Here is an 18176-nt window from a genome sequence, read left to right on the forward strand (position 1 = left end):
CGCAGCTACTTGGGAGGCTGAGGCAGGAGACTTGCTTGAGCCCAGGAGTTGGAGGTTGCTGTGAGCTATGATGCCACAGCACTCTACTCAGGAGTACAGCCTGAGGCTCTGTCTCAAAAAAAAAAAAAAAAGAAAGAAAGAAAAATCACTCAGTTACAAAAACCATATTTGACAAACCCACAGCCAACATCATACTGAACAATGGAAAAACAAACACCACATATTTGCATACTGTGGAAAAGAATTTGGGGGAAAAGTTCCACTAAGAACTGGAACTAGACAAGGGTGCCTACTGTCAACATTTCTATTCAACATGCCTCCAGAAGTCCTCATCAGCGCAATCAGAAAAGAAAAGAAATAAAGTGCATCTAAATCAGGACAGAGGACATAAAACTATCACTTTTGCTGATGATAAGATTTTATATTTAGAAGACTCTCAGGATAAATAAATTCAGCAAAGTCTCAGGTTACAAAATCAATGAATCAATGTACCCAAACTGGTGGCATTCCTATACAACAATAGCAATCAAGATCAGAATCATATTAAAGACTCAACCATTCACAGTAGCTACAAATAACAAATAAATAATTAAAACGCCTAGAAATATACTTAACCAGGAGGTGAAAGATGTCTACAAAGAGAACTATGAAACATTGAGGAAAGAAATTACAGATGATATAAAAAAATAGAAAAAATTATCATGTGTTCATCAACAAGTATAATCAAAATTGTTAAAATGTCCAAACTACTCAAGGTGACTTATAGATTCAATAAAACTTCCATCAAGATACCAAAGTCATATTTCACATATCTAGAAAATATACTTCTGCATCTTGTTTGGAACCACAAAAGAGCCCAATTCTGGATTCATCACCTTACTGGACCTCAAATTATACTGCAAGGCTATAATAATCAAACCAACTTTATACTGATGCAAAAATAGAGACAGAGACCATTGAACAGAACAGAGAATCCAGGTATAAAACCATCCACATGTGGCCAAACTGATCTTTGGAAATACAGATAACAATGCATACTGGGGGAAAGAATCCCTATTCAATAAATGGTGCTGAAAAAATTGGACAGCCATATGCAAAAGAATGAAAAGGCACCCCTATCTCTCACCACTTAATTCAGGATGGAAAATAAATATAAATGAAAGGCATGAAACCATAAGAATTCTAAAAAATATATAGAGAGAAACTATTCTAGATATTGGCTTAGGCAAAGAATTTATGACTAAGACATCAAGAGCAATTACAGCAACAACAGAAATGAATGTTAATTGATTAAAGCTTCTGCCCCAATAAGGAAATAATCAACAGCACAAATAGACAACCTACACAAAGAGGAGAAAATATTCAAAAGCTACACGTTTGAAAAGAGTTAATAACCAGAATATACAAAGGAAATCAGAAATAACCAGAATATACAAAGGAATATTCAAGCAAATCAGAAAAGAAAAAACAACCCAATTAAAAAGTGAAAAAAACATATGAACAGAAGCTTTTCAAAAGAGTATAGAAAAATGGCCAATAATTTCATGAAAAATGCTCAAAGTCACTAATCATCAGGTAAATGCAAATTAAAACCATACTGAGATATCTCCTTATCCCCATAGAATATCTTTCATTTAAAAACCCCAAAACAATAGATGCTGGTACAGATGCATAGAGAAAGGAACACTCATCACTATTTGTGGGACTGCACATTAGTCAACCTCTCTGAAAAACAGTATAGAGATTCCTCAAAGAGCTAAAGGCAGACTTAGCATTTGATCCAGCAATCCCACCACTGGGTATTTATCTGAAGCAAGAATTGACATTTTATCAAAAAGATACCTCCCTTTGAGTGTTTTTTACAGTACAATTATCAATTGCAAAGATGTGAAATCAACCCAAGTGCCCATCCCTTCATGAGTGTATTAACTCATGAATTCCTATGTTTATCCCATAAAGTACTACTCAGCCATAAAAGGGTAAATTAGGTGGAAGGAGACAGGAGTCAAGGGATAAATTCACCACTAATGGGTACAGTGCACCCTGTCCAGGTCAGGGGCACACTCATAACTTTGACTCAGACTGTTCCAAAGCAATTCATGTAACCAATATATGTACCCTTGTAACATTCTGAAACTTTTTTTAAAAGGATGAATTAATGCCTTTTGCAACAATTTAGATGGAGCTGGAGACCATTCCTAAGTGAAGTATCTCAAGAATGGAAAAACAAACACATATATTTGCTATTAAACTGGAACTAAACAATAAGCACACATGCGCACAGAGGGAAGTAAAATTCATTTGAAATCAAGCAAGGATGGGAATGAGAAGATGGAGGACACAAACCTACCTAATATGTACAAAGAACACTACTCAGGTGATGAATGCACTTATAGGCATGACTCAAGAATTCCAGAAGAGATCCATGTAACCAAAACATTGTACCCCTTTAATGTTTTGAAATTTAAAAAATAGATAAACCTTAAAAAATAACGTATTTAGCCAAAAAAACAATCACTCTAACAAGAGTGTCAAGTTTTTTATTTGAATTATTATGTTTTATTAGAGTTAATAACAATCTTTTATTGTACTTAATGTTTTCTTTTAATATTTTATAGCAAAATATGAAAGTAAACTAATTTGTTTTGGCATTAGTTAAACAATAGTGACACATTTCAATGGTAATTTTTAATATTGCTAGATTATTGGTTTGGCACCTATAGTTCAATGACTAGAGAGCCAACCATGTACACTGAGGCTGGCAGGTTCAAGCCCAGCCCCGGCCTGCCAAATGACAATGACAACTACAACCAAAAAACAAATAGCCAGGTATTGTGGTGGATGCCTGCAGTCCCAGCTACTCAGGAGGCTGAGGCAAGAGAATGCTTAAGCCCAAGAATTTGAGGTTGCTATGAGCTGTGATGCCACAGCACTCTACCAAGCATGACATTGAGAAACTCTGTCACAAAAAACAAATATATATATATATTACTAGATTATTTACAGGTACATGTATTTATAGTAAATTAATTTTAAAATCTGATAGAATATTAAGATAGTGACAGGAAATTAGTTACAATAAATTATTGGAATTTATCACATATAATTTCATATATATTTCCATATAATTTAGTATAATTAATTATACAGTTTCATGTATATTAATTTAGAATATGTTTAGAAGCTTAAGAACATTTTATGCTATATATTCAATTATGTAAGTCATGATGTTAATGTTTAGTTTTAAAAAGCATATTTAAATATGCACATTTATATACTTGTTTTTAAAAAGTCTAAAAGTGTATTACATTATAACATAATCAATATGGGCTATATGATTTCAATTTTTTTTTTTACTTTGCTTGTGTAATTAAAATTTCCCAAAGAAAACAAATGTTTCATTACACATTACCAGTAAAAATGTGTAATGTTCTTCTTTATGTTCCTTTATATGGTGGATTTTAGTTTAGGCCCTGTGACACTAAAAAACAGACAATAGTTGTGTTTTACTTTAAAATGAGACTTCCGTTCTCCTACTAGCCTTTATTCTTTGTTGCAACCTCCTGTCTCCAAGGACACTGTCTCCAAAGAAGCTTTAGTTGGAAAACTTTTGTTAACCTCAAATTTTATTACTCACAAGATTCATTAGTGATATTGTTCCTGAGTCACCAGAGACTCTTTATTCATTTAGCTGCATTTTTATCAAATAAGGCAAAGGTTAAGCTAAATATAAAACATATGCTCTCTACCTTGAGAGGTCAGAATAGCAAATGCCCTGAAACTGGAGAAGATTTCTGACATTCTACAGCCTTCATATTATAATAATTTTTCTCTTTTTTTTCAGAGAGAGAGTAATAAGAAGGCAACACAAAAGTCCAAGTAATTGGTTGAAGATGGATCCTTTAGAAAGATCTACATATCTTAGAGTTGTCACCAATGTGACAGTGGCTTCATAAGCAAAAGTCTCCAGAAGGCCATATGAAATCTTCGTATCAACCACCATTTTCAATTTAGGAGTTTTAAGATTTCATGGGTTCTACCAACCAACACAAACTGCAATTGACAGTGGTAATGGTAAGTGACATAAAGTTTCTCATTTTAATTATGTTTATTTTTTGTAATCTAAGTTTTATTATGCTCTGAAAGAAAAAACATATTTTACTTACCTCTTCAAAATCTAAAATGTGAGTGATAATTTCTGCATTTGATAAAGCATCCATTTTTTTAAATTTTAGAATATGGTTTCTCTTAGATATACACATGTAAATGTTATTTTCTGGGAAATTTTTATGCACAAGAATATATTGACACTTAAATGTTAAAATTTAATAGCATCCTGAAATAAATTACCTATATTGTCAACTTCACATCAAAAAAATAAAAAATACATGCATATAATTATGCTAGGATCCTCCTCTGTCCCCCAAAAGAATTACAAATTGACTGCAGTTACATTACTTTCATTTCAAACATAATTTGAAAGTAAATTTAACCAAAAAAATCACATTTCACTATAAATCTTTTTAAAATCATGCTTTATTACACCTTGTTTTACCTTAAAATTTTTTTTAAAAGGTTATTTTTTAGAGCATTGATTAATGTCCAGTGGTGATAAGTCTGAGTAAGTTCACTCAGAGATGCGATTTCTGTGCAGCCTGAGATCAGAAGGAGAACTGAAGGAAGAAATCATACCAGAAGCTCTGGCAAAGAAAAGGCAGTTCCTCTGTTCTCAGCTACGAAGGCAACATACAAAAGCAGACATATTGATCTTCTTTAAAAGTAAATGCCAAAAAGGAATTTGACAACAGGTTTAAAGACATAGAAAATTTCAACAAACTTAATATCAAAATGTGCTCCATCAAGAATCCCAAAAGAAAGGAAAATAGCTTTGTAGGTGTCTGATTGGAAAACAGACTATAAATGAATCCATTTAGAGCAGTGGTTCTCAGCCTTCCTAATGCCTCCTAATGCCGCAGCCCTTTAATACAGTTCCTCATGTTGTGGTGACCCCCCAATAATAAAAGTATTTTCATTGCTCCCTAATAACTGTAATTTTGCTACTTTTATGAATTTTAATATAAATATCTGATATGCAGGATGTATTTTCATTGTTACAAAGGGGTCGCGACCCACAGGTTGAGAACCACTGATTTAGAGACATGGTTGGAAAGTTGAAAATGTATTTGGCACTGCATCTGTTGCATGAGCTATTATGTTGAAAAAGACACATATTTCGTGATCCCCACAAATTAATACTCTTTCTAAAGTGTCAATATAGTAGTAAGCATTGTTTTCAATGGAGATTACAAATAGCATAATCAACAGACTTATAGAAAGAAAGTTTCCCAGAGGGTTTAAAAGTTAAGTTGAAAACCAACAGAAAAAAAAAATAGAAAAACTTAAGTTGAAAACCAATAGAAAAATAGAGCAAATTCTGTGCAAATTAAAATATCTGGGACATTGAATGTGCTCGATAAATGTAATCTGTTATCTGTTTTAAAAGGAACGTACTAAGAGAAAGAACAACTCCATAAAAGATGGAGAAAGTGCAGAGATTTATCTGTGGCATGGTGAATTTAAAGTCTACATGAAATATTCATGTATGTGGATAATTCAGGTTGCACTGAGAATCAGAAAGGAATGTTGCAAAATAAAGACACAGATTTAATAACAATCACCTGAAAGGTATTTCAAAACATAAGAATTGGTGGAAATACCGAGTGGATATGAGTGTGGTGAGAAGTGAAGAGAAGTAAAAAAATACCCTGATAGATTTTAAGAATTTTTTATGGTGTAAGCAAATACAAAAGTTCAAACTTAGGCTCTCGTGACCTCATAACTACGAGAAGAGCCACATTTTCTAATTGAATATGTAACAGTTCCTCCAAATTTGATAAATGATGTGTAAATACTTGTGTATTGCCCTTGGTTATGTCATTCTTCCTATCTTAAATAAGATTGATCATTTTCCATGTGCTTTTTTTCTATGTTTTATCTCACAATTAAGATTAATCTACATGAGCCAAAAATAAATTGAAATAGAATGTGCTGGGGGCGGGGAAGAAACACTAACAAATAGATCAAAGGGTCACAAACAAATCACCTATAGTATCTTTGAAGTTTATCAGAGCATTTTATGGAAGTATAAATGTAAACAATGCATAGTGCACACTGAAACATCCTGCACTGTGTATCCCCATGGAGTATGTAAGGACAGAGAAATCTGAGGAGCCACTGTCAGGAGTAGGGCTGAGAAGCTGTGTGTGTGTATGCAAACATGCACAATCAAAAACTTTTTTAACTGTAGACCAAGAATGGAGACCTCAAGTTAGTGCAGTGTATGCTCTATAAACCCAAGTTGTCGGGCATATACTAACACTTCAGGAAAGAACATTGTGTCAAGCAAATTTATGGAACAGAGAATTCTTGTGAGTCCAAGGACATCTTTGCTCCCCGTGAAATGGCAGACCCATAGCAATCAAAAGTAATCCTTTACATAGCATGCATTGAAAACTTAAAAAAATTAAAAACCATAATAAGGAAAATCTGAATATGATAAATATAAAAATGTGAAAACAACTTTTAACAAAATCTCTCTGAATGTTGTACGCTCAGGTCTAACAGAAGTCAGAAGTCAGCAATGAGGAACAATACAGTAACAACGTTCATTCTCCTGGGTCTGACAGATAACCGACAGCTGCAGGTTCTGGTTTTCATCTTTCTCTTTCTCACCTACGTGCTAAGCATAACCGGAAACATGACCATTGTCTCCCTCATCTTAGTGGATTCTCACCTTAAAACAGCCATGTACTATTTTCTAAAAAATTTTGCTTTCTTGGAGATCTCTTTCACATCTGCTTGCATTCCCAGATACTTGTATAACATAGCAACAGGTGATAAGATGATTACTTACAATGCCTGTGCTAGCCAAGTATTTTTTACCGATCTCTTTGGTGTAACCGAATTTTTTCTTCTGGCTGCCATGTCCTATGACCGCTACGTGGCCATCTGCAAACCCCTGCATTATGTGACCATTATGAGTAACACATTCTGTAGAAGACTTGTCTTTTGTTGTTGGGTAGCTGGTCTGTTTATTGTAATCCCCCCACTTAGCCTAGGCCTAAATCTGGAATTCTGTGATTCCAATACCATTGATCATTTTATCTGTGATGCATCTCCCGTCCTGAAGATATCTTGTTCAAATACTTGGTTCATGGAACAGACTGTTATCATCTGTGCAGTGCTGACCCTCATGATCACACTTATGTGTGTGATTCTATCCTATATTTATATCATCAAGACCATCTTAGGATTCTCTTCTTCCCAGCAAAAGAAAAAAGCCTTTTCTACCTGCTCTTCCCACATGATTGTGGTTTCCATCACTTATGGCAGCTGCATCTTCATCTACATCAAACCATCTGCAAAGGAAGAAGTAGCCATTAACAAGGGTGTCACAGTCCTCACCACTTCCATTGCCCCCATGCTGAACCCCTTCATTTACACTTTGAGGAACAAGCAAGTCAAACAAGCCTTCAATGACTCAATCAAAAAAATATTAATATTTTCAAGAAATAAGGGATTGTAAAGTCCAGTATACATACAGAGTGAGCTTCCCAAATTCCTTATTCTGGTTAACTTTTTCAAAACACTCTCACTCATCCTTATCTAGTGACTGACTTCTTCCCTACATACCTCTTTTAAGATCTCATCCTTCCATAACAGGTATGTTAAAAATAGCTTTTGAAAACATAAATCCTGACTTCACTTTCAAATTAAGAGTACTAACAAATAAAATATAATAAAATAATCAGAAGTATATCTCCAAATTAGAAACATCAAAAGAGAAAAAAAGAAAATTAATAGATTTTCACATATTTCAGCTAAAGAATAACCATTGGTAACCATTGTTTCTTCCAGTCCAAAACTTTCAAATAATTTGTTCATTGGTTCACTTACTGTTTTAGGGCAGGTACTATTTGAGGCACTGAAAATAGAAAAGGAAAGAAAACCAACCAGACCTCCACCCATGTACATGTACCCTCAGAAGTAAAAAGAAACAATTCTATGTTAAAGAAAATAAAAATATTAACTTGCTGTTGAAACAAATATTTTGTCATAAAAGAGAAATATAAATAGATAAATCTGGAAACTATATATATAAATTACTACATAGAGTATAGTATATCTTCATGCTATACATTAGGTCTCTAGCCATCTTAATCCTAAATAAAATCAAATTTGCAGCCTTAGCCCACGTCTCCCCATTTGTTGGTCCTTCCCCACCCTTCGTAATCACTGTTCTACTCTCTGCTCTGTAAATTGGGCATCTTGTTGATTCTGCACGTGAGAGATCATGTAGTAATTTTTTTACTGTGTCTACCACATAGTATTTAGACTAATGTCCTCCATGTTTATTCATGTTGTCACAAACAACAATATCTCCTTTATTAAGGCTGAAAAATACTTACATATATACATATATACAGACGGTGCCAAAAATGTGTACACATTTTAAGAAAGAAAAGAACTGTTAAAATTGTAATACTAAATATATACCGATAACATTTGTTACCTTGTATATTGTATCCTGTATCTCCTGTAATTGCAGAAGTCAAATGTAACTAGAGGATTATAATTTTAATACAGCTTTTTCCTTTCTTCAAATGTGTATACATTTTTTGGCACCACAATGTCCTTGGCCATGTATGTTGTCTTCATCATGGCTATTAGGACTAAAGTTTCCATGAACACAGAGTGTCACTTTCATTTTGGATATATACCCATAAGAGAAAGTATTGCTGGGTCATATGGTAGGTCTGTTGATTTTTTTAAAAAACATAACACTTTTTCCCATAATGGCAGTATTGATCTATAGACCATCAACCCATCAACAGTGTACTAGGGTTACCTTTTTTCCATACTCTTGCCAACACACATTACCTATTGTCTTTTTTATGACAGCAATCCTAACAGGTGTGAGGTGATATATCACTGTGGCTTAAATTTGCATTTCCGGGGCAGCACCTGTGGCTCAGTGAGTAGGGCGCTGGCCCCATATACTGAGGGTGGTGGGTTCGAACCAGCCCCAGACAAACTGCAATAAATTTGCATTTCCGTCATGATTACTGATTTGAGCATCTTTTCATACACCTGTTGTCCAATTTTATGTCATCTTTATAGAAATGTCTAGTCTGGTTCTTTGCTTACCTTTTAATCAGGTTATTTGTGGGATTTCTTTTTTTTTTTTTTTTTGGTATTGAGTTATGTGAGTTCTTTACAAGGTGGGACAATTAAGTTTACGAACTCACCCTAGAAAAAGTGCTACTTCATTGCTGAATATCACATTAGTCATCTTCAAGGTACTTCCCTTGGGAAGCCATGCACTGGCTCCAGAGCCTAATCCACCCTTCAAAGCAATTTTGGAATTCTTTTTCTGGAATGTCCATCAGAGCTGTCCTTGTATGAGGTCTGACAATAAAGTTTGCGAACTCACTCTGGAGTAAGTATTATTATATACATCATTGCTATGGTCACTTTCTAAGTATTCCCCTTGGTCATCTGGTGGCCATAGTGATATTCAACAATGAGGTGTACAGCACATTTTCTAGGATGTGTTTGTGAACTTAATTTTCCAACTTCATATATTTTAGATATTAAAACTTTATCAGGCAATGACTTACACTTGTAACCCCAGCACAATGGGAAGCTGAGGTGGGAGGATTACTTAAGGCCAAGAGTTAGAAACTAGTGTCAGCCAGTAAGACCCCATCTCTACAAAATATAGAAAGAAAAATTATCCAGGCATGATGGCAGAGACATGAGGTCTTAGCTACTTAGGAGACTGAAGCAGGAAGATCTCCTGAACCTAGAAGTTTGAGGTTGCAATGACTACATTCCAGCCTAGGTGATAGAGCAAGATCCTACCTTGAAAAAATAATAACAATAAAAATAAATAAATACATCTAATAACTGTAACTTATTAGATGTGTGGTTTGGAAAGAGTTTCTCCCACCCCATGGGGTGTCCTTTCATTTTATTGACCATTTCCTTTACTTTAGCTTGATGAAATCATTCTTTTTTCTTATTTTTCCTTTTGTTCAATGAGCTTTTGGTATGATATCCAAAAAATTACTGCCAAAGGAATAAACTTAACTGATGAATTAAAAGTGCTATAGACTGAAACCTATAAGATGTTGATAAAAGAAATTGAAGAAGACATAAACTAATGAAAAAATATCCTGTTATCATGGATTGGAAGAATTAATATTGTTAAAATGTCCAAGCTACTCAAAGCAATATATGTATTCAATACAATCGCTATCAAAATTCTAATAGTATTTTTCACAGAAATTAAAAAAAAAAGAATCCTATCATTTGTATGGAACAATGAAATATCTCATATAACCAAAGCAATCTTAAAAAAGGAAAAGAAAGTTGGAGGCATCACATTTCCCACTTCAAATTATATTACAAAGTTTTGGTAATAAAAAAAAAGTAAGGTTATGAATACATTAATTATCTTGATTAAGTCATTTGGCATTGTATACATGTATCAAAACATCACCTTATACCCATAAATGTGTACAATTATAATTTCTTAGTAAAAATATCAATAATGAAATATATTTTAATGAACTTCAAATATTCTTGTACTTAGTTGTATTATAAGGTAAATACATTTTACCTTATAATACTTTATGTAGTAGATACTGTAATATTCCTAGTCCAGAAATAATCTCAAAAACTATTTTAGGAAAGAAACTAAGAAAAAAGAAACTATTTAATTTCAAATTGGTGTAGACTATCTAATGGATTTGAAGCCGCAGAGATTCTGGGGTATTAGCAAGTTTGAACACAACTTTAATATCTGAGGTGGTAGTATATGAAAAGTTCTGCTTTATTTCAGAATGTGCTTATGGTTGTTGAATCTAGGAATGCTTGTTGAATTTATCTATTTGGTTTTACTGAAGACGTTTCATCATTTTCATGATAATAATAACTGATTCTGAGAAGATAAAGGCAAATAATATTGAAAAAAGTCTTAATACTTTATCTGTTCACTTTATAACAAGTTGATAAAAGAGATAGGAAGACCAATGATCTTTCAACTACTTCACATGATCGGAATTAACTTTTGAAAACTGACCTAGGTTTTCTTTTGAATCAGATTCTTAATCTTTTCCTGCTGGTCTTTTAAAAATGATTCTAATGCTTTCTTCTGTCTCTAAAGGCTCTGTTTCCACTGTGACTATGTTAGGTTTGATTTTTTTTTCTCCACATTCATTACACAGATGATTCATTAGTGATTTTTGATTCTGGGTCACCAAGGACCCTTTTGCTTATTAACTTTTTTGCAGATTTGACAAATGGAATAAATAGCAAGCTTAAAATTAGAAAATCCTCTCTCTGAGAAGAATAATTCAGAATGTCAGCTCTTCTAAAGCTAGTAGGAGTTCCTTTTGGACACACTTGTCTTGTCAAGGATGAAAAGTAAAAGGAAAAAAAATATTTTCTATGCTTATGACAGTACTATTTTTTTGTGAAAAAAGTTGATACAATTGATTAAAGATAGGAAACTTGAGGGAGATTGTGCATTCCCAGGCTACTGTTACTGTGGGGATGCTCAGATCAATCAGTAGTGAGCAGACGTTCTCATGCTAGTCTTCAATGTTATGTTCATTTTCAAATTATAGCTGTAAGAATAATTGTAGTTGAACAAGTAATAAAAGGGACTATGATTAACCACAAAAGTGTAAGTATGATAAATTCTGTCATTTTGGTTACATTTTCTCTTTTGAGAATTGGGTCATATATAAATGAATCTTTCCTGAATGTATAAGTGGAAGTGGAAAATCTAATAAGATAGTAATTAAGCATCAATTTTAGAGTATTATAGCCTGGGACTCATATAAGATTGATAGGATTATTTTAAATAACAATAAATAAAAGGTTATCAAAAAGTAGCATGATTTGAGTGTCATGAAAAGTTAGAACACTTCCCAAACATAAATTTCTGGAAACTAAAAATTAATGGCTGAGTATGTGTATTCTTCGTGAACTGGAGACTGGGGGACAAGGACAGAATAGAAAAATGTGGAGCATTGGAGGGAAGATTACTCCAGATACATAATCCCTGCAAGGTGCTTATTTTACTATCTAACATATAGTAAAGATTCAACATTAGTTTGATTATTACACATACAAGGGGAGAAATATGATGGATTTTGAGCTTAAGTTTGATGTGTATCTGATTATATGACTGAGTTTTTGAAGAGCAATCATTCTTTTGAGATTAGGCCTTTAAAAAAAATACATGTTAAGAAATAAAGATACATTAAGAACTATCACCTTAACAAAAACCAACATGAAAAGAAGTGTTTATGAATTATAAGTCAAAAAGGTTACAGGTAAAACATGAATGTGGCAATTTAGGCGAGTTATGAAAGAATGCTATGAATATAATGTGGTTAAAAGTACACATTCTACTTGGGAATTTCACCCAACAGAAAAAGGGAGGTGTTCAATAATCTTTGGTATAAATTGTTTCATTAAAATCAAAATATGATTACAATAGTTAAAATATACTTATTACTCATTATCAGCCACACAATTTTATAAGTACTCTATATATTAACTTCTTTAACTTTTCAAAGTAAGTTATGAAGCATAATATTATTGTTTTCGTTTTAAGATTAGCAGAGTCACAGTGAAATCAAGCCACATTTGCAGAAATGTTTACTACTGATATGAAAAATCTGATATTTTTGTACCTAATGATGTTAAAAACATATTTTGGAATATGTTCCAGCCTTAACCAAACAGATTTAAAACTCCAAATTCTGATTCTTTTGTACATACCTAAGTATTTTACACCTAGTATGTATCATTCTATACAAGAAATTTGTCACCAAAATATTCCCTACTCTTCTCCACCAGTAGGAAAAGAGTATAATTTTAAACAGAAAATTATGAGGGATAACCAGGGGAATGGGTAAGTCAGGAGGAATTTGTTTAAAGAAAGGACAACTTTTTAATAATTATAATACTAGAACATTTCAAAATCTTAAGCAATGGATATGGACAGTCTATAGAGGGAACTCAATTTACATTCTATCAAATAAAACTTCAAGGAAACACATGAAGATGATAAAGTTTCTTTTTTTTTCCTTTTATTAAGTCATATATACATAGATCATGAATACATTTATGCCTATGTGGGATTCCATGTGTTGATTTTTTGTACAAATTGGAATGGTTACATTCGACTAATTATCAGAGCTTGTGTTAAGACATTTATGTTCTATACTTGATAGATTTGACTTGTACCCTTGCAATATGCTCCATAGGTGTAGTCCTACCGTTTACCCTCCCTTCCCTTCACCTTCCCTTTCTCTTCTTCATCCTGAGCTATCATTATGATTTATCTTTCATATGAAAGTGTGAGTGGTTATATATTGGTTCATAATAGTACTGAGTACTTTGGATTTTTTTTCCATTCCTGAGATACTTTACTAAGAAGAATATTTTACAGCTCCATCCATGTAAACATAAAACATGTAAAGTCTCCATCTTTTTTAATGCTGCATAGTATTCCATGGTATACATATACCACAATTTATTAATCCATTCATGGGTTGATGGGCACTTGGGCTTCTTCCATCTTGGCAATTATAAATTGAGCTGCATTGAAAAATCTGGTGCAAATATCTTTGTTGCAGAGTGATTTTTTGTCTTTGGATATACACCTAGTAGAGGAATTGCAGGATCAAATGGCAGGTCTACATTTACGTCCCTGAGTGTTCTCCAAACTTCTTTCCAAAAGGAATGTACTAGCTTGCATTCCCACCAGCAGTGCAGAAGTCCCTTTTCTCTACATCCGTGTCCACATCTGTAGTTTTGGGATTTTGTGATGTGGGCTAGTCTTACTGGAGTTAGATGATATCTCAAAGTGGTTTTGGTTTGCATTTCTCTAATGATTAAAGATTATGAGCATTTTTTCATGTGTCTGTAGACCATTCACCTGTCTTCTACACAGAAGCTTCTGTTCATGTCTCTTGTCCACAATGAAATAGGATCACTTGTTCTTTTCATATTAATAAGTTTGAGTACTCTGTGGATTCTGGTTATTAGACCTTTGTCAGAAACATAACCTACAAATATCCTCTCCCATTCTGAGGCCTATCTACTCGCTTTACTTACTGTGTTTTTGGCAGTGCATAAACTTTTTAGTTTGATCAGATCCCAGTAATGTATTTTTGGTATTGCTTCAATTGCCCAGGGGGTCCTCCTCATAAAGTATTCTCCCAGGCCAATTTCTTCAAGTGTTTTCCCTGCATGCTCTCCAAGAATTTTTATACTTTTATGTCTTAAGTTTAAGTCTTTTATCCAGTCAGAGTCAATTTTTGATAGGGGAGAAAGGTGTGGATCCAGTTTCATTCTTCTACAAGTTGCCAGCCAATTCACCCAGCACCATTTGTTAAATAAGGAATCTTTCCCCCAATTTATATTTTTGATAGGCTTATCAAAGATGAAATGATGATAGTGTCTGGGTTCATCTCTTGGTTTTCAATTCTGTTCCATTTATCTACAACTCTATTTTTGTGCCAGCACCATACTGTTTTGATCACAATAGATTTATAGTAAAGTCTGAAATCTGGCAACGTGATTCTTCCTGATTTGTTTTTATTTCTGAGTAATATCTTGGCTATATGAAGTTTTTTCTGTTTCCATATAAAAGGAAGTACTAATTTTTCCAGATCTTAAAGTATGACAGAGGTGCTTTAATAGGGATTGCATTAAATCTATAGATTGCTTTGGATAGTATGGACATTTTTTTTTCTTTTTTATTTTTTTATTATTTTTTTTTTTATTGAATGGTAACTATGTACATTAATGCACTTCTCGGGTACAGTGTGGGGTTTTCACATGCAATCTGAAGATAGTATGGACATTTTAACAATGTTGATTCTTCCCAGCCATGGGCATGATGTTTTTCCATTTGTTAACATCTTCAGCTATATCTTTTCTCAGAGTTTCATAGTTCTCTTTATAGAGATCTTTCACATCCTTCGTTAGGTACACTCCCAGATATTTCATCTTTTTGGCACTATTGTAAAGGGAATAGAGTCCTTGATTGTTTTTTCAGCTTGGCTATTATTGGCATATATAAAGGCTACAGATATGTGAATATTGAGTTTGTATCCTGAGACACTGCTATATTCCTTGATCACTTCTAAGAGTTTTGTAGTAGAGTCCTTGGGGTTTTCCAGATATGCAATCATATCATCTGCAAACAGTGATAGTTTGTTCCCCTCTGATCCTATTAGGATACCCTTGATCACCTTCTCCTGCCTAATTGTGATGGCTAAGACTTCCATTACAATGTTAAAAAGCAGTGGAGACAATGGGCAACCTTGCCTGGTTCCTGATCTGAGTAGAAATGATTTCAGTTTTACTCCATTCAGTACGATACTGACTGTGGGTTTGCTATAGATGGACTCTATCAGTTTAAGAAATGTCCTTTCTTTACCTATTTTCTTAAGTGTTCTAATCATGAAAGGATGCTGGATATTATTAAAAGCTTTTTCTGCATCAATTGAGAGAATCATATGGTCCTTATTTTTTATTTTGTTTATGTGATAAATTATATTTGTAGATTTATGTATATTGAACGAGCCTTGGGACCCTGGGATAAAACCCACTTGCTCATGATGTATAATTTGTTTGATGTGTTGTTGGATTCTGTTTGCTAAGATCTTATTGAATATTTTTGCAACAATATTCATTAGTGATATCAGTCTATAATTTTCTTTTCTTGTTAGATCTGTTCCTGGTTTGGGTATCAGGGTGATATTTGCTTCATAGAATGTGTTTGGAAGTATTCCTTCTTTTTCAATGTTTTGAAAAAGGCTAAGTAATATGTGTACTAGTTCCTTTTTAAAGGTTTGGTAGAATTCTGATGAGAAGCCATCTCATCCCGGATTCTTCTTTTTAGGGAGATTTTGTATAGTTGATGCTATTTCAGTACTTGATATAGGTCTGTTCATCATTTCCACTTTTTTCTGTTTAAGGCTAGGAAGCTGGCGTGCTTCCAAGTATTGGTCAATTTCTTTCAGATTTTCATATTTCTGAGAATAAAGTTTTTTGTAATATTTATTAAGGATTTTTTGAATTTCTGAGGAGTCTGTTGTTATTTGGCCTTCATTATTTCTGCTTGATGAAATTAGGTATTTTACTCTTTTATTTCTGGTTAGGTTAGCCAAAGGTTTATCTATTTTTTTGACTTTTTCAAAAAACCCAACTTTATGATTGGTTGATCTGTTGTATAATTTTTCATCTATGACTCAGCTATTGTTCAGCATGAGGTGATTTAGTTTCCATCCTGTTTCTCATCCTGTTGAATGTTTCTCTTGACAAAAATGAAGTGACCATTGTCATCTTTATTTACTTTTGTTGGTTTAAAGCCTATTGTGTCTGTGAATAAAATTGCAATGCCTGCTTTTTTCTGATTTCCATTTGCCTGAATTATAGATGTCCATCCTTTCACCCTGAGTCTATATTTATCTTTTAAGGTAAGATGAGATTCTTGTATGCAACAAATATCTGGCCTGATTTTTTGTATCCAGTCATCCAACCTGTGCCTCTTTAGAGGGCAATGTAAGCCATTAACATTAATTGAGAGTAGTGATAAGCTTGGTAGTATTTTGGGTGTCAAGTTTTTGGAATGTCCAATGGACATTTTTAAACCTTTCACCACTTTGGAAGTTGAGATTTGATCAAAAGTTTCCAAGTGAGTTTATTTTGGTGGTAGAGCATTGTGTTGGTCATTGTGGAAGATGAGTCTGTGAATATCCTGGAGAACTAGTTTAGTTATGGCAAATTTCTTCAACATGTGAATGTCATTAAAGTATTTAATTTCTCCATTATAAATGAAACTCAGTTTAGCTGGACACAGGATTCTGGTTTGAAAGTTGTTTTGTTTTAGAAAGTTAAATGTTGATGACCACCCTCTTCTGGCATGAACAGTTTCAGCAGAGAGATCTGCAGTCATTCTAATATTCTGCCCCTTATAGGTTGTGGTTTTCTTATGTTTGGCCACTTGCAGTATTTTCTCCTTCATGATAGCTTTGGCAAAGTTAATTATCATGTGTCTGGGAGATGATTTATTTAGATTGAGTCATGCTGGGATTCTGAAACTGTCTGTGGTCTGAATTTCAGTATCTCTTGCTATGTTGGGAAAGTTCTCCTCAGTTATCTCCTGGAGTAAAGCTTCTGTGCCTCTTGGAACATCTCTTTTAGGGATTCCTATAAGGCAAATATTTGCTTTTTTGGAGTAGTCCCTCAGCTAAAAGACTGATCCATTTTGCTCTCTACTTCTCTTCCTCTTTGAGCATTTGGGAGTGTTTAAAAGCTTTGTCTTCGACTTCTGATATTCTTTCTTCTGCCTGCTCCATTCTGTTACTGAGGGATTCGACTGTATTTCTCATATCTTGGAAGGCTGCAAATTCTTTTCTCAATGTATCAAAATCTTTGGTGATTTTTGTCTTTGAATTCATTGAATTCTTTAGACAATTTTTGAATTATTCCTAGAATTCCTAATTCTAACTTTACTTCCATTCTATTAATCTTATTTGCCATCCAAATTCTGAACTCTACTTCTGACATCTCAGATATTTGTTTATGAATGGGATCAGCTGATTTGCCATTCCTTGGGGGAGTTAAACTACTCTGATTATTCATGTTGCCAGGGTTTTTCTGCTGATTACACCCATGATTATTTTTCACTATTGAGCTAGATGGGCAGATAAGGTGAAATTGGATTTGGGGCTCCTGGAGTTGTTGTTAACCAGCCCTTTGCCAAGAAGCTGGAACTGGTGACTATAGCTTTTTCCCCTGCAGCTTTGCAAAGCACTCATATAGTATTACAGTCTGAGACTCTGGGGACCTGCTTGGTGTGGTGGGGTTAAATGGCTCTGTCTTATATTCAGCTGATCTTTGTCTGATCCTAGCGGATCAGTGACTCTGGGTTGGAGTCTCAGCTGTAGAGAAATACAAACAACTAAGACACCCCACCCCCCACAGGCAAAAACTGGAAGAGGAAAATCAACCCTTCCCACAACCAGGGTGCCACCCTGGAGCGTCCTTGGGTGATTGGCCCAGGTCATGAGTTCCAAACC

General features: G+C 33.9%; 1 protein-coding gene across 1 annotated transcript; it reads left to right on the forward strand.

Annotated features, from left to right (window-relative positions):
- The first annotated feature begins 6640 nt into the window (after positions 1 to 6640).
- On the forward strand, positions 6641 to 7585 carry LOC100961221 (olfactory receptor 6C2-like). The gene has a single exon (XM_012805500.1). The coding sequence runs from the start codon at positions 6641 to 6643 to the stop codon at positions 7583 to 7585; it is 945 nt and encodes a 314-aa protein (XP_012660954.1).
- Positions 7586 to 18176: the final 10591 nt, after the last annotated feature.

Source organism: Otolemur garnettii, unplaced genomic scaffold, assembly GCF_000181295.1.
Source record: "Otolemur garnettii isolate 467f Iridium unplaced genomic scaffold, OtoGar3 scaffold00043, whole genome shotgun sequence".
In the NCBI taxonomy this organism is placed as follows: domain Eukaryota; kingdom Metazoa; phylum Chordata; class Mammalia; order Primates; family Galagidae; genus Otolemur; species Otolemur garnettii.